Source organism: Sapajus apella, unplaced genomic scaffold (assembly GCF_009761245.1).
Source record: "Sapajus apella isolate SASKATOON/1434 unplaced genomic scaffold, GSC_monkey_1.0 scaffold6, whole genome shotgun sequence".
Classification (NCBI taxonomy): Eukaryota; Metazoa; Chordata; class Mammalia; order Primates; family Cebidae; genus Sapajus; species Sapajus apella.
Genome location: NW_022436946.1, coordinates 73,315,074 through 73,342,216, shown reverse-complemented (window position 1 = coordinate 73,342,216; position 27,143 = coordinate 73,315,074). Strand labels below are relative to the sequence as shown.

At 38.1% G+C, this 27,143-nt stretch overlaps 1 protein-coding gene across 6 annotated transcripts in view; it reads right to left on the bottom strand.

Annotated features, from left to right (window-relative positions):
• The window catches only part of COL12A1 (collagen type XII alpha 1 chain), a 121,740-nt gene extending 95,621 nt beyond the window's left edge, over nucleotides 1–26,119 (bottom strand). The window contains exons 1-11 of one of the 6 annotated variants that reach the window (XM_032275495.1): nucleotides 26,069–26,119; nucleotides 23,037–23,144; nucleotides 15,134–15,250; nucleotides 13,302–13,445; nucleotides 12,792–12,851; nucleotides 10,536–10,799; nucleotides 10,201–10,365; nucleotides 9,348–9,521; nucleotides 4,569–4,859; nucleotides 3,755–4,357; nucleotides 1,942–2,214 (exon numbers count right to left, since the gene is read on the bottom strand). In XM_032275495.1, the coding sequence (XP_032131386.1) occupies nucleotides 1,942–2,214; nucleotides 3,755–4,357; nucleotides 4,569–4,859; nucleotides 9,348–9,521; nucleotides 10,201–10,365; nucleotides 10,536–10,799; nucleotides 12,792–12,851; nucleotides 13,302–13,445; nucleotides 15,134–15,250; nucleotides 23,037–23,109 (2,164 nt within the window). In that variant the 5' untranslated portion in view covers nucleotides 23,110–23,144; nucleotides 26,069–26,119. Of the gene's footprint in view, nucleotides 1–1,941; nucleotides 2,215–3,754; nucleotides 4,358–4,568; nucleotides 4,860–9,347; nucleotides 9,522–10,200; nucleotides 10,366–10,535; nucleotides 10,800–12,791; nucleotides 12,852–13,301; nucleotides 13,446–15,133; nucleotides 15,251–17,119; nucleotides 18,251–23,036; nucleotides 23,740–25,304; nucleotides 25,469–26,068 lie in introns of those variants that run through there. The other 5 variants (XM_032275493.1, XM_032275498.1, XM_032275497.1 and 2 more) reach the window with 5 other exon arrangements.
• Nucleotides 26,120–27,143: the final 1,024 nt, after the last annotated feature.

Genomic DNA, 27,143 nt, shown 5'->3' with positions numbered 1-27,143 from the left:
CCCAGCAGCAAAACATGACGATTTGTAGGATTATTTAAGTAGTTAAATGAGATAATCTACGGAAAATATTTAGCAGAGCACCTGACACACAGCAGGAGCTCTATAATTGTTGGTTTAATGAAAGCATTAAATTGGAAACTTCCTTATCACCTGAAGAAAATTTAAATCCCAGATTCCATTACAGACAATATAACTGAACCATTACCAAACTCTATTGTAGTAGCCCAATGACCAAAAGCTAGAGTGTGTATGAATGGAGTGACTTCTACTCAAAAACCCTGAGACAAGTCATCTCTTGAAACAGATTTCCCCTCCCAAAATGCTGAAGAGAAAGGGTCAGGGTCATCAAGCACAAGTGTGGGCATTACAGAAAAAGCGTCAGAAAATCAGCAATATCTGAGTATGGCCTTCTCATTTATACGACCACAAAAGTCATAAGATAAAAGGACATCTTAGGTCATTTAGTTTACATGATGACCTCCAGGAAGAAATATACCTAAACCATACAAAAAAAAATAGCAATCTTATCTGAAAAATGTTTCAGAGAAAAAGATTCCCTAACTTTTATCAGAGATAAAAGTAGTACGCCAATGTGCGCCATCCCGGTCAGCAAATACTTCTTTGTAATTATCTTAAATTCCTCATACTGTTCTTTTAGGGTCTTTACCTCCTATTCCCAGTGAAAAGAAGAAATAACAATTGACATCTATTGCAATACTTTGCTATGCTTAGGTTCAAGAATAATTGCCTTGCGTTAGTTTGTCGCTAAGCAACTTAAATTGGTGACCTTAAATGTCAAATGTCACAAAGTGTGTTCAAATATATTTAATTCTATCCGGTAAGGAGTACACATGTAAACGAATACTGCTTAAAACATTCGGCAAAATTTTGCACACCATGTTCATAGCAGCAGTATTTGCAAAATGTGGATGCAGCCCAAATGTCCACTGATGAACGGAGGTAAACAAAACGTGAAGCAGGACACCATGGCATATGCCTGCAGTCCCAGCTACTCAGGAGGCTGAGGCAAGAGGATCATTTGAGCCTAGGATTTTGAGGCCAACCTGGGTAACACAGTAAGAACTCCATCTTAAAAGATGTGTGGTGTATACATATAGTGGAATATTATTCAACCATAAGTAGGGCATTCTGGCACACGTTACAACATGGATCGACCTTGAAGACATTTACTAAGTGAAATAATCCAGGCACAAGAATACAAGTACTGAAAGATTCCTCTCAAGTGGGGTGGTTAGAATAATCAAATACCTAGAAACAGAAAACAGAATGGTGGTTTCCAGGAGTAGGGGTAAGGAGGGAATGGGGAGTTAATGCTTAATGGGTACAAAATTTCAGTTTTGCAAGCTCTAAAGATGGATGGTGGTGATGATAGCACAACAAGATGAATGTATTTAATGCTACTAAAATGTGCACTCAAAAATGGTTAAAATGGTAAATATGTATATTTTACCACAACTTTTTAAAAAGACATAAGTAATTAATAATATACTTATTATCTCTATATATATTTATATATATAAATATATAAATAAATATAAATATATATTTACCGTAACTCTGTAAGTACAGTAAGCAATTTCAGAAAGATTTAAGACATGACATTCCTGAAATATGGGACCACAAAAAATGGATAAGCAGTATTTCAAAATTATTAATCCATTATTATGGATTAATAATAATAAACCTAGCTCTCTAGGTTTCTTAACTTCAAACTCATCAAAAAAAAAAGTCTAAGGTTTTTTACTTAAAAGTTTTTTCTTTTTTTAAAAACATTTATGAAAAGCTGTCTTTTAAAGATGCCAAATCTTACAAAGGCATTGGCAATTCTGACCTGTAAAGCAGATGTTTATTACAAACTGTAACTTTGTACTGCAATAAATTATTTGTTTTTGAAAGACAGTGACAGAAACCCCCTCACACCTTCTGCGGTGGTCTCCTCTCCAGCTGAGGGAATGCTGAAGCCATCCTCATACTCCGCAGTCACATTGACCAAATACAGGGTCTCTGGCTTCAGGTTGCTGAGAACAACACTGGTACTCGATGCTGGCTCCACCACAGTGACCTCCTCATCCCCAGTCGCTTCCTTGTAGGTGATATGATATGAAAAAACATTTTCACCAGCTGGAGACCAGTTGGTTTTGAAACTGTAAGAAGTCACTTCTGAAAAACTAAGATCCTTTGGAGGGATGTAAGCTATTAAAAAAAAAAAAAAAAAAAAAAAAAAGGACAGTTAAAATTTTTTGAATCTGTAAAACAAAAATGTACCCAATAATTAATGTTTATAAAATGGCTTATATTCATTTGGGAGAATAGTGTTCATTGAGACCCCTGTACTGAGTACCTCATCTATACTTGACCATTGAAAGAAAGCCTCCCAAGTTACAACACAACAAGAGATCTTGATTATTCACCTTGACTATCCTTAATACTAACTTCTGTTATTTAAATAAGTGATTAAATTTGAATATGAATTTTGGGATTCCTAAAGCGGTAGTAATAGAATGGCCTAGTTCACAGAAGGAATATTTAAACCATAGCAGACCTCAAATGCACCATCCACATTCTCCCATTCATCCCTGGTACTTAGATATTAACCTTTGGTGGTTTGTAGACAAATACTTCAAAGTAAAAATTAAGGAATTTTTCCCAACAACAAAATATTTCTTAAACTAAGCAGTTATTAAACTAAATCATAGAAAGAGGCAACATTTAACACATATGGTATATCCTTAGGGGGACACACAATCAAACTGGAGAGACAAGAGGATGCAACATTATTAACAACAACAACAAAAAAAAAGCAGGAAGGGCATGGGGGCTCGCACCTATAATCTCAGCACTTTGGGAGACTGAGGCGGGTGGATCATCTGAGATCAGGATTTCAAGACCAGACTGGCCAACATGGTGAAACCCTGTCTTTACAAAAAAAAATTAAAAATACAAAAATTAGCTGGGCCTGGTGGCACACGTCTGTAGTTCCAGCCACCGGGGAGGCTGAGGTGAGAGAATTGTCTGCACTGGGGAGGCAAGATGTTACAGCAAGCTGAGATTGCACCGCTGCACTCCAGCCTAAGTGACAGAGTAAGACTCTGTCTCAACAATAAATTAAAAACAAAAAGGAGTAAATAGGAGGAAAGCCAACTGAGTGAAAATGATAGTGTGGTAGTAACCTGGATAGTAAACTGGATAGTTACAGTTTAGGAAGGCTAAGGAAAAGGATGGGACTTTCAACTAAACATTGAAGAATAGATTTCAGACAAATAAAGAAAAGAAGATAGGGAATTCCGGATGTGAGAAATGATGCCCAAAATGATCCAGGAAACGAAATGCATAAAAAGAATCCAAAGGTGCAGGACTATATTTTTGTCACCTTTGAGTTGAAGGACCCAGCTCAGTATCCAGCACATAGTGAACACCCCATACATGAGATTTGGATTGTAAATGACACATATGTATGATAAAACTTGTTCCTAAACCTGCTTGAGGAGCTAGGAACGGAAACATCTCATGGCTCTTATGAGTAAACAGTTTTTTCACCAACTAAAATATGATCCATCCCCAGGAGAAAGTCATATCTCAGAGCTAAGGAAACTAAGTTTAATAGTTTTCAATAACATAGGAAAGTTCCTTTTTTTGTCTATAGAAAGAATTGAAGAAGCATGTTATCTACAATTTTAGAACAAAAAATGCTTTGTTCATGAGGAAATAACTTTTACTCTCAAAGTCTACTAACCTTTCTTCTTTATAGCTGCCAATTCTTGCTCAATTCTAAGGCAGATAGACTGTGTGAGTTCAAAAGATATCCTCTGAAAAGCATCAAAATCTTCCACTGTGAACACATGGGTCTCTGCAGGAGGAGAGGCGATAGCTTCCAATTCTGAGCGAACTGCATCCTTCACACCAACAGCAAAGATTTCAACATCTGAATTCCTTAGTTTTATCGCAGGATCTCTGAAAGCATCTGATGATTTCCCATCTGTGATAAGAATCATGACCTTTGGTACATTGCTTCTTGATCCCTTACTAGGCACAAATATTTTCTCTCTGACATAAGTCATTGCTTTGCCAGTATTCGTAGATCCTCCTCTGTAAGGGAAGTTGTTTATTGCATCAATTATATCTTCAACTTTGGTGAATTTTTTCAAAGTGAACTCAGTGTGAGGATCCCGGCTGTACTGAACAAGACTAATCTGGACCCTATTTGGCGAAATTTCAAAACTTTTTACAAGAACTTCCAAAAAGGCTCTAACTTTAACAAAGTTTGCAATTCCAATGCTATAGGAACCATCAACCAAAAATACAATATCGGCTTTTATATCCACACCACGTGAGCATTCTGTAAAGAGAAAAAAAAAGTACGTTAAACTTCAATACATATTAGTTAACCATTAAAATATACATATCTAGCTTTCTTAGAAAACATACTTCTTAAAAAAAAAAAAAAACTATTGCAAATATTTCATTCAAAACTAAGTCCAAACAAGTAAGGCATTCTGTCAAACAGATCTTCACATAATCCAAACACAATGATGCACACATTAACTTACCCACTTGTACTTTCATAGGCTGAGTCTTCTCCATTATTGAAATGGGTTCACTGGATGTCATTCCCTTCATGGCAGAAACGCTGATCTGGTATTCTGTGTCTGCTGAGAGGTCACGAACACTGAGCGTGGTTGTCTGAGGCCCCACACTCAGAGCATGCTGTCGACTTCCTGCAGTCATTGGCGTGAGGATCACTTTGTAGCCAGTCACTGGACTAGGAGATGGATTCCAACTTAGCTTAACATATTTTGAAGAGACTTCCATGGCAATCAAATTTGAAGGAGGCTCAACAACTAAAAAGTTACAACAGATAGTGATTAACAACAGTGAGATGTAACCTTATTAATTTGGTCTTTAGGTTTGGACCTTCAAATCTCCTTATTCAAATTAATCCTGAATGCATTGAGAAGAGTTGCCCAATACCCTCCTCAGCCCCCAATTTTACGTGTCCCTATCAAACCAAAAGAGACTCAACACTTGGCTTTTAGTCAAATTGCTGACAAGTTAATGGGTTAATGGAATAAAAATGTATTCGGAAAAAATTAATGTTATGACACCTCATGCCTTCTTCTCTGAAACCAAGATTTCCATTGTGGTTTTGGTATTCACTCATTATCTTCATTCTCAAGTACCAAAGTAGGCACTTGATAAATATTTGTTAAATCAGTGCTTCATTCAATTTTTAGGAAGTTTTTCTCTCTTAATAACATCATAAAAGTATAATCTTTAAAAATACTTCATAATATGTCAAGAAAGAGAAAGCATTTAGCAGTTTTTAAATGACAGGGCTTTTTTGTTTTTGTTTTTGTTTTTGAGATGGAGTCTTGCTCTGTCACCAGGCTGGAGTGCAATGGCTCGATCTCAGCTCATTGCAACTTCCACTTCTCGGGTTCAAGCAATTCTCCTGCCTCAGCCTCCCAAGTAGCTGGGACTACAGGCATGCACTACCATGCCCAGCTAATTTTTGTATTTTTTTTTTTTTAGTACAAACGGGGTTTCACCATGTTAGCCAGGATGGTTTCAATCTTCTGACCTCATGATCCACCTGCCTTGGCCTCCCAAAGTGCTGGGATCACAGGTGTGAGCAACCGCACCTGGCCAAATGACAGGTTCTTATAATTTTAAACAAGTTGCAGGGTAAGAAGAAAAGTTCAACTATGTTCACAGTGCCACCAAACAGAGGAGAAACATTGGCTTCTAACATGTATATTGACAGATAAATATCAATCCTCTAAAAAATTGTGATCCTTACTCAGCGTAGAACATAGTCATGCATTTGACAGTTAATATAAAGTATTTTAAGATATTTCAGACAATATCAAAATTCTGGATTTGTCAATGAAATCAACTTCCTAGAAGATACATTTCTAATATTTTACAAGTCAACCTTCAAGAAGTGTGTGTAAAAACAGGCACAAATTTACACATCACCTCTTCAAAAAGGCTATCAGATTTAGCATATGAAAATGGTGTTTATCCTGAATGAGCAAAAGCTGGGAGCATTTCTCTTGAAAACCAGCATAAGACGAGGTTGCCCTTTCTCACCACTCCTATTCAACATAGTATTGGAATTTCTGGCCCGAGCAATCAAGCAAGAAAAAGAAATAAAAGGCAATCAAATATGAAGAAAGAAAGTCAAACTATCCCTGTTTGCAGATGACATAATCCTATATCTAGAAAACTGCATAGTGTCAGCCCAAAGCTTCTTAAGTTGATAAACAACTTTAGCAAAGTCTCAGGACACAAAATCAATGTGCAAAAATTGCTAGCATTCCTATACACAACAGTCAAGGTGAGAGCCAAATCAGGAATGAACTCCCATTCAGAATGGGAGTTGTGAATAAAAGAACAAAATACCTAGGAATACAGCTAAATCAATAGGTGAAATAGCTCTACGAAGAGAACTACAAACCACTGCTCAAAGAAATCAGAGATGACAATTGAAAAACATTCCATGCTCATAGATAGAAAGAATAAATATCATTAAAATGGTCATACTGCCAAAAGCAATTTATAGACTGACCACTATTCCTATTAAACTACCATTGAGATTTTTCACAGAACTGGAAATGACTATTTTAAATTTCATGTGGAACAAAAAAAAGTCTGAATATCCAAGGCACTCCTAAGCAAAAAGAATGAAGCTGGAGGCATCATGCTATCTGACTTCAAACTATCCTGCAGGGTTGCAGTAACCAAAACGGCATAGTAATGGTACAAAAACAGACACATAAACCAATGGTACAGAATATAGAATCCAGATACAGGACTGAACACCTACAACCATCTGATATGCAACAAACCTGACAAGAACAAGCAATGGGAAAAGTACTCCCTATTCAATAAATGGAGCGTGGATAACTGGCTAGCCATATGAAGAAGACTGAATCTGGACCTCTTCCTTAGATCATACACAAAAATTAACTCAAGACAGATTAAATCTAAGACCCAAAACTGTAAAAATCCTGGAAGACAACGTAGGCAATACCATTCAGGACACAAGCCCTGGCAAAGGTTTCATGACAAAGGTGCCAAAAGCAAATGCAACAAAAACAAAGCTTGACAAATGTGATCTAATTAAACTAAAGAGTTTCTGCACAGCAAAAGAAATTACCAACAGAGTAAACAGACAACATACAAAATGGGAGAAAATTTTTGCAAACTATGCATCCAACAAAGGTCTAATATCCAGCATCTATAAGGAACGTAAGCAAATTTAGAAGAAAACAACATACAACCCCACTAAAAAGTGGGCAATGAGCATAAACAGACACTTTTCCAAAAAAAGACATCCATGTGGTCAACAATAATACAAAAAAAAAAGCTCAACAGCACTGCTCATTAGAAAAATGCAAATCAAAACCACAATGAGATTCTATCTCACACCAGTCAGAATGTCTATTATTAAAAAGTCAAAAATAACAAAAGCTGGTGAGGTAGTGGAGAAAAAGGAAAGCTTATACACTGCTGGTGGAAGTGGAAATCAGTGCAGCCATTGTGGAAGACAGTGCAGCAATTCCTCAAAGACCTCAAAACAGAAATACCATTTGACCCAACAATCCCATTACTAGGTATACACCCAAAGAAATGTAAGTCTTCCTATTATAAAGATATATGTACACATATATTCACTGCAACACTATTCACAATAGCAAAGACTTGGAATCAACCTAAAACCCCATCAATGGTAGATTGGATAAGGAAAATATGGTACATATACACCATGGAATACTATACAGCCATGAAAAAGAACAAGATCGTGTCCTTTGCAGGGACATGGATGGAGCTAGAGGCCATTATCCTTAGCAAACTAACACAGGGACAGAAAACCAAATACCACATGTTCTTGCTTATAAATGGGAGCTAAACAATAAGAACACATGGATATAAAGGGACCTATTGAAGGTAAGAGGAAGGAGAGGATCAGGAAAAATAACTAATGGGCACTAGGCTTAATATCTGGGTGATGAAATAATCTGTACAACAAACCCCCATGAAAGAAGTTTATCTATGTAACAAACCTGCACATGTACCCCGAACTTAAAAGTATAAAAAAAGAATATAATTTAAAAAAAAATTATATATATATATATATATATATATATATATATACACACACACACATATTTAAAATGCTGTTTAAGTAGGAAGTAGTAGAAGGAAAACCACAGATATGCCACATGGAAATTTGACCAAACCTGAGGGATACAGAGGCAGTAGAGGCTAGTCCTGTAGAAGAGAGAAGCCTTAGGCTAGTCTACAGAGAAATGTGAACACCTGTGATGCAGCCCCAGCCTCCTACACAGGGAAAGTTCCAACAGTGGCAGAAAAAAAGTTGGGCCTACCCTTGCATATATGCCACTGCACCCCAGGGAGAACAAAACTTTTTAAAAGATTAAAGTGTTTAAAAGATTCTTGTTAATCACTAATCAGGGAAAAGTGGAGGTAAATGAGATGGATTCCATAATAATACAGAGCAAAAAGGTTAGACATTAGACACTAAAACAACTGAAAAGATTTACTGCCCATGAAGTAATGAGTTCTGAGACAGAATTGGGACCAGTGAACATTGACAAAATGCTCAGGGATTGAAGATTAAAGAGTTTATATAATGGAAGATGTCACTATTTAGAATTTATGTTTAATCACTTATCTATTCTCAGGCTGAGAGGAGAACAATCATGGAAAAAGATAAAGGCTTTGGGTTAACACTTTTAATGTTCAAAAGGATCTTTTGAAGTGTCTTTTCTTTCTCCCATGTATTTAGAAGTAATAACTAACAGAAATGGGAAATTTTTCTAATGGAAGGATTACATTGACTGATCTTTGAAATATTCTTAAAAGCTTTCAAAACGTTATGCAGAGTATAATCAGTGAACATCTTTGTCTTTAGCCAGTTAATAGAAACATTGCTATTATTTTACATTGCAAATGTCTTTCCAGCCCAAATGTTTAAATCAGAGTGTAAGATAATTAAAGCAAGTACCAGAATAGCATAATTAGATAGGCATTCAATGTACACTAAAGAGTCTTAAAGAGTAAATCAACTTGTCTCCCCCCAAAATTTTAAGAACTTTGCAATAATATATTCTACTGAACGCTCCACTGGAAGGAAAAACAATACAAATGGTATGAACAAGATGAGTTGCAAATGGAGTATACAATTAGAGGATCACTAGAAGAAATATTTAAATAAATATGTCTACTTCTAACTGTAAAACTATAAATAGTCAAACAATGGAAAGGACTAACACATGGGGAATGCTACGCAGTCTACTCACCTTCTTCTCCACTAACCAATTCACCAAGTTGTTCATCAACACCTGAGCACACCTGGGAGATGATCTCATTCTGAATATCCACAATTGCATCAAAGTTGGCCACATTGAAAACATGGTTCAGGGAAGGCGTGGAGGCAATTTGTTTGAGTTCTTTTGCATCTGCAGCTTTAATGCCTGCAAAACAAAAGGATAAGGACATATTGAAACAGGAAATGTGCCAATTGACCTGGAAAAGTTCTTCATTTTTTCCATCTTTCACAACTGAAGATATTTTCAAATAGTCACTAAGTCATAAGCCTGAATTGCTTTGCTTCATAACGAATGTGCAACTGTACAGATGCCAAAAACATTTTATAATTTGACATATAGTGGCCAGCCACAGAGGAAAACAAATAGTTAGTTAAACAGAGTTGGCTGTCATCCCAACCATACCATCATATGTCTTTGCCATCTGTAAAGATGATACTTTTTTCTTCCAGAGTCCTGAATAAGCTGGAGCCCTCTGAATTCTTCAAGTATTACATAACATAGGAAACACATAAAAAACACTTAATGATAATACAAGGAGGATCTTTATTAGAATCATTGGCCCAGAATTCTTTGAAAAGTAGAGAGCTGGCAAAGAATGTGAATACCACCTTCCTAAATACATATGCTAAGGGAGTTATATGAGGGAAATGGATAAGTAGAATTCTTACTTAAAGACAATTTAAGTCTTTAATATTACACTACAAAAATGCAGTAAACACTTCTAATAGCATCCTTCCTCGAGGAATCAATCTTTTATCTTCCTAAATATTTAGTATACTGAAAGGAGTTGTAAAATGGAAATAATTAACTGAACTTAACCTACCCAAGGAGAAAACTTCAACTCCAACATTACGAAGCTCTCTTGCTGGAATTTCCACTTCATCCTGGGATTTTCCATCCGTAATAATAATTGCCACTTTAGGAAAGCCAACTCTTGCCCCAGCAGATTCCGTGAAAGTATTTTTAACTAAATAATCAATGGCATCCCCTAAAGGGAAAAGAAACATGTTCATTTACTCTGTACTACACAATTTTTCCAAAGTCAAAAACTATGTGAACAAAGTCAAAAATCTTTCATACGTAATAGGCAATGTGTAATTTCTTTCTGAAACAGACATTTCATTCATTTTTAACTTTAAAAAAATCTGTAGAACATACCTGTCATTGTGTTGCCACCTTTATATGGAATTTTTTTAATTGCAGCAAGAAGCTCATCCCTTTGGTAGTACTGATTTAAGTTAAATTCAGTCCTGGTATCAGAGCTGTACTGAACAACTCCAACTCTTGTCTTCTCTTCCCCAATGTCAAAAGCAGACACAAGAGCAGCAATAAAGTCTAAAATGTACTTGAAATTATTCCTTCCCACACTCCAAGAGCCATCCACAAGGAAAACCAAATCAGTCCAGGCACTGACAGAGCATTCTGAAATACATTTGATATATTTTTAAATGATGCTTTACTAAATCAGTTCATCAATACAAGCTAACATTGCAAAAATGTTGGTTCCTTAAATCATCCTGTTCATTAGAACATATTAACCGATTATTCTTCACCCACATGCACAAACGAATGTACAATTTTACTAGTAATACATAGAAGCATTTTCAATGCCTTCATCAAGATGAATTCATGAAACTAGATCTCTTTAAACTGCTGTATAAGACATTATACAAAAAGGGATAAATACATTTACAACTTGCTCTCCAGGGGCATAAAGTCCAAGTATTCATGCTATCAACCTATCTATTCTTATAAACTATACCCTCACTTTTCTTTAAAAGTACAAATTTTATAAAACATTTAGAAGTCATGTAAAAGAAATATAAGCAAAAGGTTTTTATTCCTTGGTATTTATCAACAAATAAATCCAAAATAATTGCGGTACCATTCAAGGAAGTGCAGTTGAGTTGAAGACCTAATTTGTTAATATTCTCTTGCACTTTTCAATATAATTGTCTAAAATTTGCATTAGGGTTAGTCTAGAGGACTAAGGGAGCCTAACAGAAGAAAAAACAACTATAAAATTATGCAAAATAGCTAAAGTATCTAGTCCTAATTATCAGTGTATTTGAACTTGACAATTAAAATCTACTTCTAGTGAACAAACAAGGTAGACAATTATTTTTATTAAAAAGTTAAAAATCCATATGGTATCCTGAAATTATCAGAATCCAATGATCAGTTTTCATAACTGAATATGTTATCTTTCCTTCTCTCTATGGTAGAGGTCAAGTTGGTTTTATGAAAATCTGTATTTGTAATGCAATTCCAACTGAATTTTCTGAAGATGATTTTGTCCTTGCAGTCAGCTGGTAAGTAATAAAAGAAGTATTTGGCTAGGAAGAGGAGAGGGTCCTAGAAAATTTTGCAAGCCAAATACAAGTTGTATGCTTAAATAAGTTTTGCACATTATTCAATAGGTCAATTTAAGCCTATTAAAAAGTCAATACTTGGTATAATAGTTCGATTTAAAATAAATAATAATTATTGAAAATATTAGCATTATAAATGCTATAAACATCATATACTATAAACATATACTATATACATAAACATATACTATAAACATATCCATAAACATATACCATAAACATCATATCAGATTATTAGACATTGGAAATAATGATAAACAGTGATCTGGAGGGAATATTTCCAGATAAAGAGACCTTTGTGTTTATAATATTTTTATGGTTATTCTGGGTCATAAATCCAACTGTTACAAGGTAACAAAATTAGAAGTCCAAGAAACCCTGTAATGATCCATATCCATAAGTCAGACAAAGAAATATAAGACAAATGGAGGCTAATAACTGCAAGATCTATACTAAATAAAATTGCTTTCATCTGATTACAAATGCACCAATTTATCAGACCTGTGTTACACAGACTCTGGAAAAGGTTACAAAGGCCATCAACTAAAGCCATGTAAGTAAGCTAGAGAGGAATATAACATACACATAGACTCAGAAAAGTATTTTCATGGCAATTGTATTGCTTCAAACACTAGCTAAGGACATCTCTCTCATGTTCCAGCCTTGTATTTCTCATATGTTCCTAAGTACCACCTACTGCTATCAGTTTGTTGTTGAGAAATGAGTTGAGTCCTGAGATGTGCTTTGTTTTCACCTATTGCCAAAATCCTGCAGGAAAGTTTGGATATACACAATTTCAAAACACTCCCATTAAAAAGAATATCTAGTAAACAGAAGGAAAAACTGGCTTAGAATGTCCGAACTTAAGTATTATAACAGCTTAGTTATATATTATTCTTAGATTGTCTGTGCTCCCTCTAGATAAAGCTTATAGAAATTAGTATAGGAATAAGATCAATCTATGTATATAATTGTAACATCTGCTCTATCCTACATTTATGACTTGTATGAATCCAAGAAAAATAGTAAGAGAAATGCTCACTTTGTATCTCTGTTTTTCCAGGTTTCTTCTCTGCTGGCTTTGTCGAACTACCTGTTTGAACTAAGTTAAAATTTTATTATTACAAAAGGAAATGAACTCAAGCAAATATTCTCTTTAAAACAGAATAAATATATCATATTAGATTCTGCTATTATCTCTTAAATGTATGGCTCTGCCCAGCTGGTCAGAGAATACTGCCAAATAATCACTCTCTTGCAAATAAGTTATTTTAGTAAGATTTTTGAGATATTTCAAAAAGACATTCACATTGTTGTCCAGCAAAGTTTAACATTTTCAATGGCCTTCATTCATAATATTCCTGCTGTTTCCAGAGACCAGAGTTATAAAACAGGAATGAATTATTCATATCCACTAATAACTAGGATAACAGAAAAAAACTGTTAATACTGATATAAATTAACTCTGTATCATAAGAGATTAATCTGAAGTTGGAAAAACCTTCTGCAAAATAAAAAGTATACAAGTATTTTAATTTATATGTGTGCTTACTGGTTAGTTGTCCTATAACTGGTACACTTTCTTCTACTTCATCATATGAAGTTATTGTCACCACATACTCTATTTCAGGTACAAGTTCTGACAATAAAGTTTCAGTGGTACTAGCTGCAAGGGTAAATTCTTTAGTAGGCCCATCTGGAAATACAAAAAGGGAAAATACGAATGCAACAAAATATTTAATAAATGGACTGGTATTGGTTTTACTTGTTAGAATACTTGTTTGAAAATTCAAGATTTTTCTAGGTTAAAGGTATAGCAGAATATCAAACCAAAAATCTTTCATTGTTTTTGGAGACTAATGGTAGATAACAGTTTTATAAATGAGACACAAAGCAGAAAAAAAAGAATTTTTTAAATTATGCATTGGAGGAGAACAGAGAGAGAAATAAGAGATGAAAATAAACTCAAGGAAAACAAATCCTGTAGATTAAGACCAGCCCCTAGTGGGAAACAATCTATGTGGAAGCAGTGCATCTTCCATACTCAAATGGGTATATGCCTTCATGGGTAACTTTGACCTCTGCATTGACTTAAGTAGGTATCAAATATTTCAAGGTCCAGTACAGTAAATGTTTACTCATATTTTGGCAATTATATACTCCCTTCTAGATTCTGTTAATTCTCAATTTAATCAGGAAACATGGTCGTTCTTGGGAATAACATGCCTGATGATATTTTTAATTACATTGTTTTCATCAAAATATAAATAATTGGGAAAGATAAACAGGTGCAACATGATGAAAAAATGCTCTTGGTTTACAGGTGGAACATCAAAACCAACCAGGATGTCTAGAGAACATCAAGACACTCTGACTCTGCCAGGTTGAGTAGCCTCAGTGCCAGTTTTGGAAGTGTTGGGGGTCAGTAATGCCCAACATCTGGAAACTAGATGGACCCTGTTTGAACTGATTTTCTGCTTTGGAATGAATGAGTTAACTGCAAATGTATTTGGGGAGAAAAGATTCAAAGAGGAAAAAGTAAATTTTTGACCCTTTTTAAAGTTTTTAAATCATCTTTTTTTAAAAGTTATGTTTCCTGGTAAATCAATATGTAAAATCCTTGGCATTTTTAAAGTTGAAAAGAAAAATAAGCACAGTTCTAGTGATAAGTTATGCTGACATCATCCATTTGTATTGTCAGCCAGTCAAGACTTCCTACCATTTAGCCAATGTTAGTGGAAATGGTTATTTTCCCATTTTATTTTGGAACTAAAAATTAATCAACAGAGATTGGTTCTCCACATTTTGGCAACATTATTAACACCAAAGACAATGTTTGAGAACAGCCCAAATGAGTTTTGTTCTGTTTTGCTTTCCAAGGATCCAACCTAGTATCTATAGAATCCGTCTAGCCAAAGTAAATTCTTATCTTTCATCATGGTTGTCTACCATTATCACAGAATGATGTTTCCTGGATACTGAAATGTGTAGGACACTGGGTAAGGTGTAACAACTTACTTCACCACCTGACACTTTAAATGTTGAAAAGATTAAGTGATTCAAGAAGAATGCCAAGGAATGAGGATTCAATTTTATAAGATCAAAGATTGCTAACAATATTCTGATCAGGTAAAAATAGAGTCCACTTTTAATTATAACAGCTTAGCACGGCAAACCATGTTAAACTCAATAACATTAAAATATAATTGTGGATACTAGGCTGGATATCTGAAATCTGAGTTCAGTAAATGTCTGGTGACATGGATCAAATCCCTCAGGCTTCCTAAAGCTCAGCTTCTTCGAGATGAAATGGGAGAAGGGATGGAGATTGAATCATAGCATCCTGATGCTTCTGTCTTAAAACCCCACAGTCTCAAAACTTACCTGTCGTAGGGTCCACCGTTATTCTGTAACCCACAATTGGATCAACTGGTTTTGCCCATGACATATGAACAGTATTTTCATCTATAATTTTAAAATTCAAGTCTGAAGGTGGGTCAACTGCAAAAGAGAGAGTTTATATTACTTAAAGTTTCAATGTCACAAAATGGTCAATTTAATTAATAAAGAATTGTGTTGAGCAAAGCTTTCTAAAATTGTCTTTGCATAAATTTGTTTCCAACAAATATAAAAGATATGTTGTTGGATAAGAATAAAACTAAAAGCTGACAAAACATCAGAGAATATACATATTACAGAAGACAGCACAAAACACTTTTGATTCTTGAGTTGCTAGGTCATTCAAGAATGGCCAGCAAAATCAAGCATAATAGAAACATATTCGGATACAAGTACATACAAGTACAATGAAATCACAGATAATAACCACATATGCAAACAATTCACATAACAATTAAAGGAATTTCAATACATGCTGAGTGCATTTTGAACAAGCATGCCAAATCACAACCTGCTAACAACCAGAGAAGTTAATTCAAAACATTGATATAATACGTTTTTCCCATAATATGGACAAGAATCAGCAATGGTTTTGGTTCATTCTCTGCATTTTTGGTCTTGTAATTATTCACTGTTATTTGATAAATGTAAATATGTGGCAGAGATGAAAAATATATTTTAATGAAAATGAGGAATCATGGGAAACAGTTATAGCTGACAAGGAAATATACATTTAAATGTATATTCATATTCATAGGAAAGTATTCAAAAATAATAAGTGATGCTAATAAAAGTATATAAATAGTGATATTCAAAAGTTTATAAACTAATATTCTGCCTGTTTACACCGACTTGCTGAATGTTCCAGGGTGTAAACCAACACTATTATTTCCTTTGCAGCAGGTATACTCCATACTAGAAAGGGCATTTTAGATTAAAATGCCAGTATGGTCCTTTACAAAACAATGGTTAATTATGAAAAGACAACATCAATGTATATTTATGGACATTTATTTACAGAACTTAAAGAAAACAGCAAAGAAGGATCAGTGATCTGAAGACATGACTGCGCATAAAAACTTGGAAAAGTCAATGACAGGAATAACTGAAAAGTACAGAAAGAAATAGTTTACATACAAAACTGTACAGCATCATGCATGTGTCAATGAAATGTTGACTTGTTTTTAGTTTCCCACAATGAACAAAAGCCTCCATGTACAGTAGTCATTACACAAAGACATTTCCTAAATATTTTATAATGATATTCTCTCTACAATGTTCATGCCTTCTCATGCAGCATTGTACTGACTCACTGTCAGTGCATGGTCGATGAATTAAAAATGATTACTCTTGAAACAGGTCGACAAATTAAGATGACTTTCAGCCACATTCTTCTTAAAATGTTTTAGTCTGAAAGTATTCCTTGTGAGTCAGAATTTTTGCGTCTGTTTTGAGAGATTATAATCTCCTTTTAGGTTTTTATGAAGGTCAATTAAAATACAGTAGTAGCTTTGAGACATGAGTCACGGAATTTAACTGGGGTTAAAGATTTATATAATATTAATAACACATTTTAATGGAAATAATTAAGCAAACATTTGCTTTAATGGACTGCTGCCTCCAACTACAGGAGACGGCTTTTTATTTTTATTGGATACACTAGTATTGGAATGAATGTTATATTCTTACTATCCATACACAGGCAGTGAGATTAGACTATTAATCTACATGCATAATTTAATTATTCAACATTCTTCTGTCCGTAATTATATTTTGAGGTTTAGCTGTACTCATCACTTAGTATAACATGCATGCAACAGATGTTAATAGGACAACGGGTATTAAGAATATCATTATAAAATATTGTTCCAATAGCAATGGCTCAGGACAAATTTAATGCAAAGGCAGACACAACCGGCCTGAGCATGCTTTAAAAAAAAATTCAGTACATGGAAAAACAGTACCACCAACCTTGGAAGGAAAATGGCCTGAAGCAGCGGACACTAGGTTAAAACTGCTGAAGGACAGCAGCGGCCCCCCTTGTTGATATCCAAATGACCGGGATTCCAGATAAACTGAAAAATTGACTGTGGGAAAAAGTCTTTAACATTTCAGAGGATCTTGAGGTGTTCATAGAAACTGTGGTATGTGGGAATCAAAGTAGGAATGAGTGGCCAACCCGCCCGGGTACAACAGAGAGCCCACTTCGCTTTTCTTCTTGCTGATTTTATCACATGTACAGCTTTTCAGCCTTGTCATTCTATTTATACATTTGTTTGTTTGTTTCGTGAAAAAATAATAAAGCAGATGTGAGTGTATGACCCGTGTCCACATAAATCAATGCTAAAAAATGTACTTTATTAAGTTTGAAAATATTTTCTTTAAAAATAAAAATAATTCATAAACACCATCACATCATCACAACAGAATCTAGGTGTTCCTTAAAACAATGCTGATGCTAGAAATTTTCAGTTATGCACTAGCTGCATATTGATTATAATTGCAAAGAGCCATAGTTGCATAGGATGAGAGTCTGAACCAAGAGAAACAGAACAAATATTATAAATTAATAGCAATCTTACATATATTCACAAAACGTGAATGCTGATAGTGAAGAGATTAAAATTTTAAGGATTTTTACTCTCATAGTTTAAGTTCACATTTACGAATAATGTTATTGTTATCAAAACACTATGCTATGAAAGGCTCATTCTGATGAGATTTTTGTTATATAAACTGGCAGGATTTGGGATATTTTAGGAATGATAATAATAGCTGACATTTGCTGAATGTCCTCTTATAACAGGCAGAGAGCTGGTCACTGTGTTGTCGCCTTTTTTCCTTATAAGAACCCAATGATGGACCTTATTATCGCTGCTTTATGGATAAACAAGTGAAATTCAGAGAGATTAACACAGTCAATAGGTAACAACACTTGGATTCCATGGTCTGACTATAAAACATACCATTTTCTACTGTATTAGATTAAACGCAAAGTAGAAGAAATATTTCCGTCAAAAATTAACTTTAGAAAACAATATATGCAGTAGCCATTTAAGTAGCTTTTAAGCTTTTAAGCCTCAGGCTGCAATTTTTTTGAATTTTTGCAATCAGACCTTGACAATGACCTTGAGCATTAAAATATAAAGAACTTCGACATGCTTAGCATTCCAATAATGGAACACTAGGCACAAATAGGTATAATATATATATTTTAATATACCCATATATATTTGTAAATATAAACAATATTTATATATAGTTTATTTGTATATATGCATACATGTATAATTATATGTATATTATACATATTACATGTGTAATATATGGGTAATATTATTATTACATATTACATATTATACATATATACATAAATATATGGTATTCAGGTATTTCCAATTTAGATATAGATGAAATTTCGTATATTAACTTTATACACTTGTTCAAGCAATTTAAAACTAAAGTGTCTGATTTGATATATAACTTTTTAAAACATTTTTTAATAGGGCACCCAAAAAGGGGCTATGTCCAAGAAATTACCACTCACTGCAGAGATGAATGAACGGAAGGATGGATAGACAGGTGGGAAAATGGATGAGAGGGAGTAGAGGAGATCAAAGCTAAGAACACACAACTAAAATAACTTGATGAACTAGTAAAACCTTGAGTGTGATATCTGTGATAACAACACTGGAAAGGATATTATCTTAATAATAGAAAACTTTACAAGTATGCAACATGTGATGAGTTAACTATATTCTACAGACATTAATTTATGTTTACCATGCAAAATTAGCATAATTAATGACCTAGGCCATGACATAGAAATTCATTTCATTTGTGTTTTCAAGGTATCATAAATAACCAGTTTAAAAGATAATATTTTAGAATAAGCTACAGACTATTTGTACACATTACAAAATGTGTCCTCTCATTAAACCTCCTGGCTCAACCAGTCGTCAAGCACAAAGAAAGCACAGTGTGACCAAACCAGCATTAAACTAGGACTAGAAGACTGGGGTCCTGTCTGTTTTTTATATCTAAGTAACTACATTAGTTGACCAAGTGATTCAGCCTCTCTGGGCCTCATTTTCTCATTTGAAAAATGGGAGAAATAGAATAGATTATCTCTATGTTAGCCTCTAGTTTGAAATTTCTGTTATAACACAAGTTAGACATAGGATTATAGAAATATATATAAATTAGTCTCTTAACCCAGACACAAGACAAAGCTATGGCCTCAACTCACTGATGAATTGATAATATTCAATTTTCATTATATATTATAAACTATAAATCAGACTAACCAAAATGAAAACTCTGTTTTTCACAAAACTTGTGTTCATCTCAAATTCTAGATTATTAGGAAAATGACCAATTCTCAGGGAATACTGGCCATTAACCTTTAAATGCAAAGTGTTAAATTTTCTACAGAATAATAAATATACTGTATGATACATGAACCAAAAATAATTCATACATTCGAGGTCACTCGGAGCACTGGCCAAGTGATATGGTTGATAAAGTCGATGCAGTGGCTAAAAATTATAAATACTAAAGTGAAAAAAAAATCATTTCCACTCATTTCTACAGGATAAGATAACATAGTATGAAAAATATAGCTCCTCCTACAAATAGGCAGAAGAAAGTCAAGACAAAAATATTACCACTATAAAAAAGAAGAAATGCAAAAAGTGAATACCAAAATCTTTTAATTAATATATTCAAAAAGTTATTGAGTTTTTGACATACAAAACATTAAGTTCACAGAAAATAATGATAAAATAGTACAGATAAAAGAGTACAAGTATGAGTCATGAAAGGAAAAGAAATGTAACTGTGGCTACTTTAGGACAAAGATTAAAATAGCATGGCACCAAATAGAGTCCCAAGTTAACATTTTGAAATCCCACCAACAGAAATATTTGAAATAAATTGTTTCCAACTCACTGTCCCCAGGAAGGCTTTGGTCACAAATTTTGTTAGCCCTTTGAAAGTTCCTGGCTCCACTTAGTAGTCAACACCACAGCTGTGCTGTCCAAAACGGGAGCAACCAGACGTGTGTGGCTATCAAGCTCTTGAAATGTGGCCAGTGCAAAATCAACTGTGCTGCCTGTGATCCCAGCACTCTGGGAGGCCGAGGCATGCGGATCACTTGAGACCAGAGGTTCGAGACAAACCTGGCTAATTGGCATGGTGAAACCCCGTCTCTGCTGAAAACACAAACATTAGCCGGGTGTGGAGGCAAACCCCTGTAGTACCAGCTACTTAGGAGGCTAAGGCATAGGAATCACTTGAACCCAGGAAGCAGAGGCTGCAGTAAGCCAAGATGGAGCCATTACACTCCAGCCAGGGCAACAGAGCAAGACTCTGCCTCAGAAAAATAAAAATAATTTTTAAAATGAACTGTGATGCAAGTATAAAATATACACCTGATGTCAAAAACTTAGTATTAAAAAATGCCAAATAGCTCACTAATAATTTTTATATTGGCTCCATGATGAAATAATATTAGGTTAAATAAAATACATTACAAAAGTTAATTTCTCCTGCTTCTTTTTCCATTTTGAATGTGGCTACCAGAAAGAAAAATTTAGGTTGTATATGTGGCTTACATTTGTGGCTCATACCATTATTTCTATTTGACAATGCCAAACTAGAGAATAAGGCCAAAAAAACCTAATAAAATATATTTATTAAATACTAGATGGGGTGCAAAAAAAGACACATTTTAAGAAAGCAAAAAAAAAGACAGAGTTGTACCATATGGAAATAAATACAAATTTAAAAGATAAATATAATATGGAAATAATCAGAAATGTAGATAGTAAGCTGTTCTTTTTTTTTTTTTTTTTTTTTTTTTTTTGACTGAGTTTCTCTCTTGTTGCCCAGGCTGGAGTACAATGGAGATCTCACCACAACCTCCACTTCCCAGATTGAAGTGATTCTCCTGCCTCAGATCTCACCACAACCTCCACTTCCCAGATTGAAGTGATTCTCCTGCCTCAGTCTCCTGAGTAGCTGGGATCACAGGCATGCGCCACCACGCCCAGCTAATTTTTTGTATTTTTAGTAGAGACAGGGTTACTCTATGTTGGTCACGCTGGTCTTGAACTCCCGACCTCAGGTGATCCACATGCTTTGGACTCCAAGAGTGCTGGGATTACAGGCATGAGCCACCCTGCCTGGCCAGTAAACTGTTCTTTTTAACTGCACTTTGCTAACCAGCCAATATCTAATTCAGAATCAATTTTTTCCACTTACATCATTTCCAGCCTAATTCTTTTTCTAAGAATTCTCAACTCTTTCTGATTTTCAAATAACTATTTCTTAATGAGCAATAAATGGGCCACTTCAGTGAATTATCTAAAAATATCTGTAGTAGGCCCTCCAGTAGTTCCTCAAATAAAATTCCTTCCTAACAACGACATAGAAAGGAACATTAAAAGCAAACTCATCTGAATATTACTTCACAGAGGCCACTCTGAAAAGCCTCTACATTCATAAAATATTAATAATCTAAGAAGAGTCAGCAAGTTTCTGTCACTTTTCTAAACATGCCATACATTTTGGAAACATTCTGCTTCCCCTATTTTTTTTTTTTACCTGCAGTCTTGAAGCAGAAAATCAAACACTATGGAATCATTGAAAGCCTCAGCATCATCATGCAAACAACCATGCTTTCTCACAGCACCTAAAAAAGCACAACTCAACCTAGAACTTCCACAGCTGTCACTCACAGAAGTATTCTTTTCCACTCCCTTAACTTCATCAGGGGTTCTTTATTGAAAAAAAAAAAAAAACAAAAAAAACAGATATCTTTTATGACAGTACCCCATTTACCTTGCAGAATAAAAAAACTAATTTGTCAGGTCTCCAGTGACAACTGAGGGAACACAGAAGCCGCCAGGGGTTGACATCCGGAAATGGCTTGTTTAATGAACACTGAGAAATTAAGACATCAAGTGCACACAACAAATAAAATTGGGTGGGACATCTAACAAAAGCTCTCCATTTTATGTAGGAGGGACCACAAGACGCCGTTTTGGAGACCCATCTCGGAGGCCCCCACCGCTTCCGCGGGAAGGTCAGATGCACCAGGCTCTCCCGGAGGGAGGCAGGAGAGAGCCTGGGCAGGATGCTGGAGATGGTGCCCAGCAACTCTGGCGCGCTCGCTTCCCGGGCTGGAAACCTTGGCCCAGGCTCAACCCGTCTGAGCTGGGCCAGTCCAGGGCACGCACCTTGGAGCCCTGAGAACCAAACAGGCACAGCCGCGACCCTAGGTCACGCGAACACCCGGGGTCCCGGATCTCCGCTTGCCCGCCATCACCCCGAGGCGGCGTGGCTGCTGGCTCATCTGCCCGCACCGTCCGCCCCGCCGACTGAGCGCCCAAACAAAGCACACAGAGGCGCAGAGCCAGCGCTGTTGGAGTCTTTTATTGTGTTCTGTCACCGAGGTCGCAGCCCCGAGCCAGGTGGTTGGTTACCACCCAAGCGTGTGAGCGCGCCCGCTTCTCCGGGGCTCCTGGGTGCTACCCGGAGGTGTCCTGTGGGTAGAGCTGGGTAGAGCCGTCGCCCCCTCCTGGGCGGTTGGTCTTCTCAGAAGGCGGCAGTGCAGGTGGCAGTGTGGACAGCACACCGCAGAGACAAGCTCAAGGAGACCACACAGCACTGCACGGAATGCATTAAGCAGAATATGAAAGAGCTGGACCTGAGAGCTGGGAAATGGACAAACCACAGGAGAAAGGGGCATTTCTCTGGAGGAGAGAAACCACCGGAGAAAGCACGAAGCGCAGAGAAAACAGTGCAAGGAAGAGGCAAGAAAGATGTGTTTTTTCCTTTCTCGAATTTTCATTGTCACTCGGTGAGGGGAAAGGGAGCCTTTTACCTTCTGCCTCAATGCAAGACAGGAGCAGGGCCGCGCCCAGGGCGGCAAGCGCTGGGGGAAGCCTGGTCCGCATCCTCGGCCTCCGAGCTCACAGCGGCATGAAGAGATCTGCGGGAGGAAGCAGTGACCGTATCAGAACTAGGTCGGGGCAGGCCTTGAACCAGCTTAGAACTGGAGCCTGGACCTAGTCCAGAACCCGACCAGATCTGCCTTAACAGCCACAGGGCCTACCCCAGCACATAATTGGCCTATTGTGGAGCAGTGGAAGTCAAGTTGTCTACAGAAGTTTCATCACAGCCCTAGGAGGAAGTCCACGTTTAAAAAGGGTCCTGTTCTCCTAGAGACTGGTCCTGCTTAGCATCCCGGGTTAAGGCCTTACCAGCCCCCACATGACTTCATCCTGCCTGGGTAATGGCTAATTCAGAGGTCACTTTATCCCTGACTCAACTAAATATCTCTTCCAGCTGGGGATTTTATCTGGCTGCTTTTTCCTAGCTGCTGAACTCTTTAGGTAACTGTACTTCAGTGGTCTCAGGGTAGTTTGGAAAAGTATAATAAACCTTTTTAATTCTCTTTTTTCTTCATTTTGTTCTGCTTTCAAATATGCAGCTCTTTAAGATCTGAAATGGATTACACAGAAATATGTAAGGACCAGCTGAAACCTGACCCTCCTGCTGTGTTCTTTTCACATCTGATAAATCCTTTACCCGAGATGAGGAGAAACCATCTCCAAAATACATAATAACAAAAAGACAGCAAAATGGAAGAAGCAAGACACCCTTGTCTGTTTTTCCCAGGTGTTTTTAAATAAAAGTTATCAATAATAATCTTTATATTTAACTATTTAAGCTGGGAGATTATAAGTATATATGCCCCAGAGGAGAATATGTTCTGTTCTGATTTTTCCTGATTCTGTAATTACATTATTAATTCCTTAAAGACAAAGAATCTTATTCATCTTTGCGGTTTCCCAGCACGCAGTAGGTGCTTAAGCCATGTCTACAGAATGGAATCTCCTAAAATAGTCTAAGGTTCAACCCAAAGACAAAAGCTACTAGCAAAGAACTGAACTGGGAAGCTGCCAGTGGCAAAACATAAAGACTTGACTCTGGGGTACATAAATTATTGTAAGGCAACAGCCTAGGCCTCAGTAAAAATGGAGGCGGGTAGGAGACTGTCCTGCTTGGGAATACAAAACTGAGCCAAAGGTTGAGGGCTCTTTGAGAAAAGAAACTGACAATCTCCAACGATGACTTTCCAAATTATTGGCACAAAGCATGAGGGCAGCTTTCCTCCGCCTGAGTGTAAATCGCATTTTAAATGTCTGATGAGCAGGCGTGCCAAATTGCCTGGAGCTCCTTTTTGTGAAGCCAAGATTAAAATTTTGGCACTCCCCTGGGTATCTAAGGGGTCTAGCAATTTCTTTCTTCCTAATTAACAACTGTTTGATATTTCTAAGCCTCTTCTACATCCGTGAAAAGCAAGAGGTGACACTGGCCCATTGTTTCAGTCATCTGGCCCTAACTTTGCTATAATAATTTCCAACTCAGTTGGCAGTCGTGCTCGCAAAAAGTTAAAGGCGGACAATCGACCCACCGAAAAGCTGTGTGCAGATTTTTTTTTCTTTTAACAGCTGAACTCAACAAAAACCTGAGTGAAAACACTTTTGCTGGGTCTCGATCGCCACCTATCGGTTTCCCCGGCTCAGCGGACAAGAATGAATCATCTCGCACCGGGATATCGGAACGCAGTTAGCTCAGCTAGCCAGCCAAGCATCCCGTCTACATATGTTTAAAAAAAGAAAACGCTTTCTCTTCTTTTTAGCCAGAACATTCCTTTGAATGCTTAGCAACACTTCATTGAGCATTCTCAGACATAAATATCTGAAAGCGGCCGCCCCTACGTGGCAGCGAGGATTCCCTCACTTCACCTCCATGAATAAAAATGAGTCCACTGGGGTGGGAGTGGGGGCTAAGGGGACTCGTCCCCTTCTGCCAACTCGCCGCCCCCCAATCCCCCGCTGGAAGAAGCCAATTCCTTAACTCCCGCGTCAAGTTAAAAAGAAAATCACACACGTACACCCCACGTGCTCGTCGCCTACTTCTCCTACCCACCACGACCTTGGCATTAGCCGAAGGAGAGCTTAACGTTTATTTCCTTTCCTGCCCCATCCCTCCCCAACATTCATTAGAAGCCTACGGAGTCCGAGTCCCGGGGAGCCCTGAACTGATCACTGGACGGCTCCCGAGGACGCCCGCTTGGGGGTACCTGCTCCGCTCAGTGAACAGTCGGGCGCCTCGCGCTTTCTGATCCCCACAAGTCTAGGATTTGAGTGGAAAACCTCCGCGGAGATCTCCCAGACCCCGAATAGAGCCTCCACCAAAGCACCCGGGAGGGAGTCGGAGAGGGGGGGTTTCTCCAAAAGCTGGGGAAAGTCCGCCAAGAACGAGTCCCCTAGTGCTGGCCTAACCCACCATCTCGGATGCTCTGAAAGGCAGGGGAGGAAGGAGCCAGAACACTCGACCAGGAATCTGCCTCGAGATGCCACCCACACCCTCGCAGCCTCGACGAGCTGCAGAGCACTCAGCGGGATCTCCAAAGAATTCCGCACTGTGCGTCACCAAAATACCTTCCGAGTGCCCCCGCCGCACGCCTGCCGTCCCCGACAAATCCACCGCCGCGAGATCACCAGGGCCCCGCAGCCCCAGAACCCGGCGCGCCCTCCATTGAAATCGACAGTATCTATGGATGAAACTCCTCTAGGAACCGAAATACTGAGCTGGATGCTTTCCGCGCACACAACCTTGCTCAGCTCTTAAGAAAAGCAGCATTCCCCTCTCTCTCGAAAACCCAAAGAATCACAAAATCTCAGCATACAAGACAAAGCTCAAGCCCATCTATACTATTACAAGTCCAAAGTGTCCTTGCCCAGGATTCTTCACCGCCCCCAGCAAGGTGCAAGCTGGACTCCGTTTCCTTATAATGCTGTTTTAAGGATGGGTTGGGGGAAAGGGGACAGAAACCAGACTGACCTGAGGTGGCAGCGACAGCGGCTTCCCGGCGTCGGAGCAGCTGGCGCTCCGTGTGGCCCCCGCACGCCCGGAGACAGGCGCTGCGCTCCGGGAGTACCTGGCGGCCGCCGAGGCGTGGGCAGCAGCTGGGAAGTCCGGGAGGAGGCGGAGGATCGCGGAGGAGCGGCGGGCGCGGCAGCACGAGTGGAGACCGCCTGAGCCTGCAGCTGCCCGCGCGCGGACGCGTCTGGGGCGGTTCGCCCTCGCCAAGTGGGAAGAGACTCCGCGCCGCGGGCTACTTAATAGAGGGCTGTTCCCAGCTCTCAGTTTACTCGGTTACGAAACGCCTGAGAAGGTGGACGGCTGCCACGGGGTGATGTATGCTCCTCCGGCGGTGAAGGAGGTCCACTTTTGGGAACGTGTGCATACTTCGAGCATTCCTTCGGCGTGAGGTGGCGATCGCCGTAGTAGCAGCGCCCCGCCGGGGGGCGGGGAGGAGGGAGGGAGCGGAGAGGGGGACCGCCGCAGCCGCGTTCGCTGCCAAGGGAAGCCGCGTACTCCGCCACGTGGGGCGGGCCGGGAAGCTCAGGTTTCCCTATCTGTACGATTTCTTTAATGAATTTTTCCAAATTAAGAACAATGGGGAGGGGAGCGATTCCCATTTTCAGAAATACAAGGATGCGTAACCCATTCACCCCCACTCCTGCGGCTCTCCGGCCTTCATCATCACCACCTCCACCTTCCTCCCCCTCTGTCCTGGGTGCACTTAAAACCGATTTACAGGATTTCCATTAACTAACTGTCTGTGCACGCGGCGCGCCTTCTGTCTTTTTCAATCTCCGAGCAGCGATTGGAAACCCGGAGAGCCGCCCGCGCGGGGCTCAGTGATGGGATGGCTTTCCCAGTCCTCTCTCGCTCCCCCGGTGCTTCTGGGCGGAACTGGGAAGCTTACTTTGAGCCAAGAGAGAGGGAGAGGAAAGCTATGAAACCCAGGAGTCCTCAGAATAGGCAGCCGCTCAGAAACAAGTTCTATCCACGGTAGAAACTTCTCTCCCGGATCGGAGCAAAACCTGGACCCGGGCGGAGGCTTCGGACT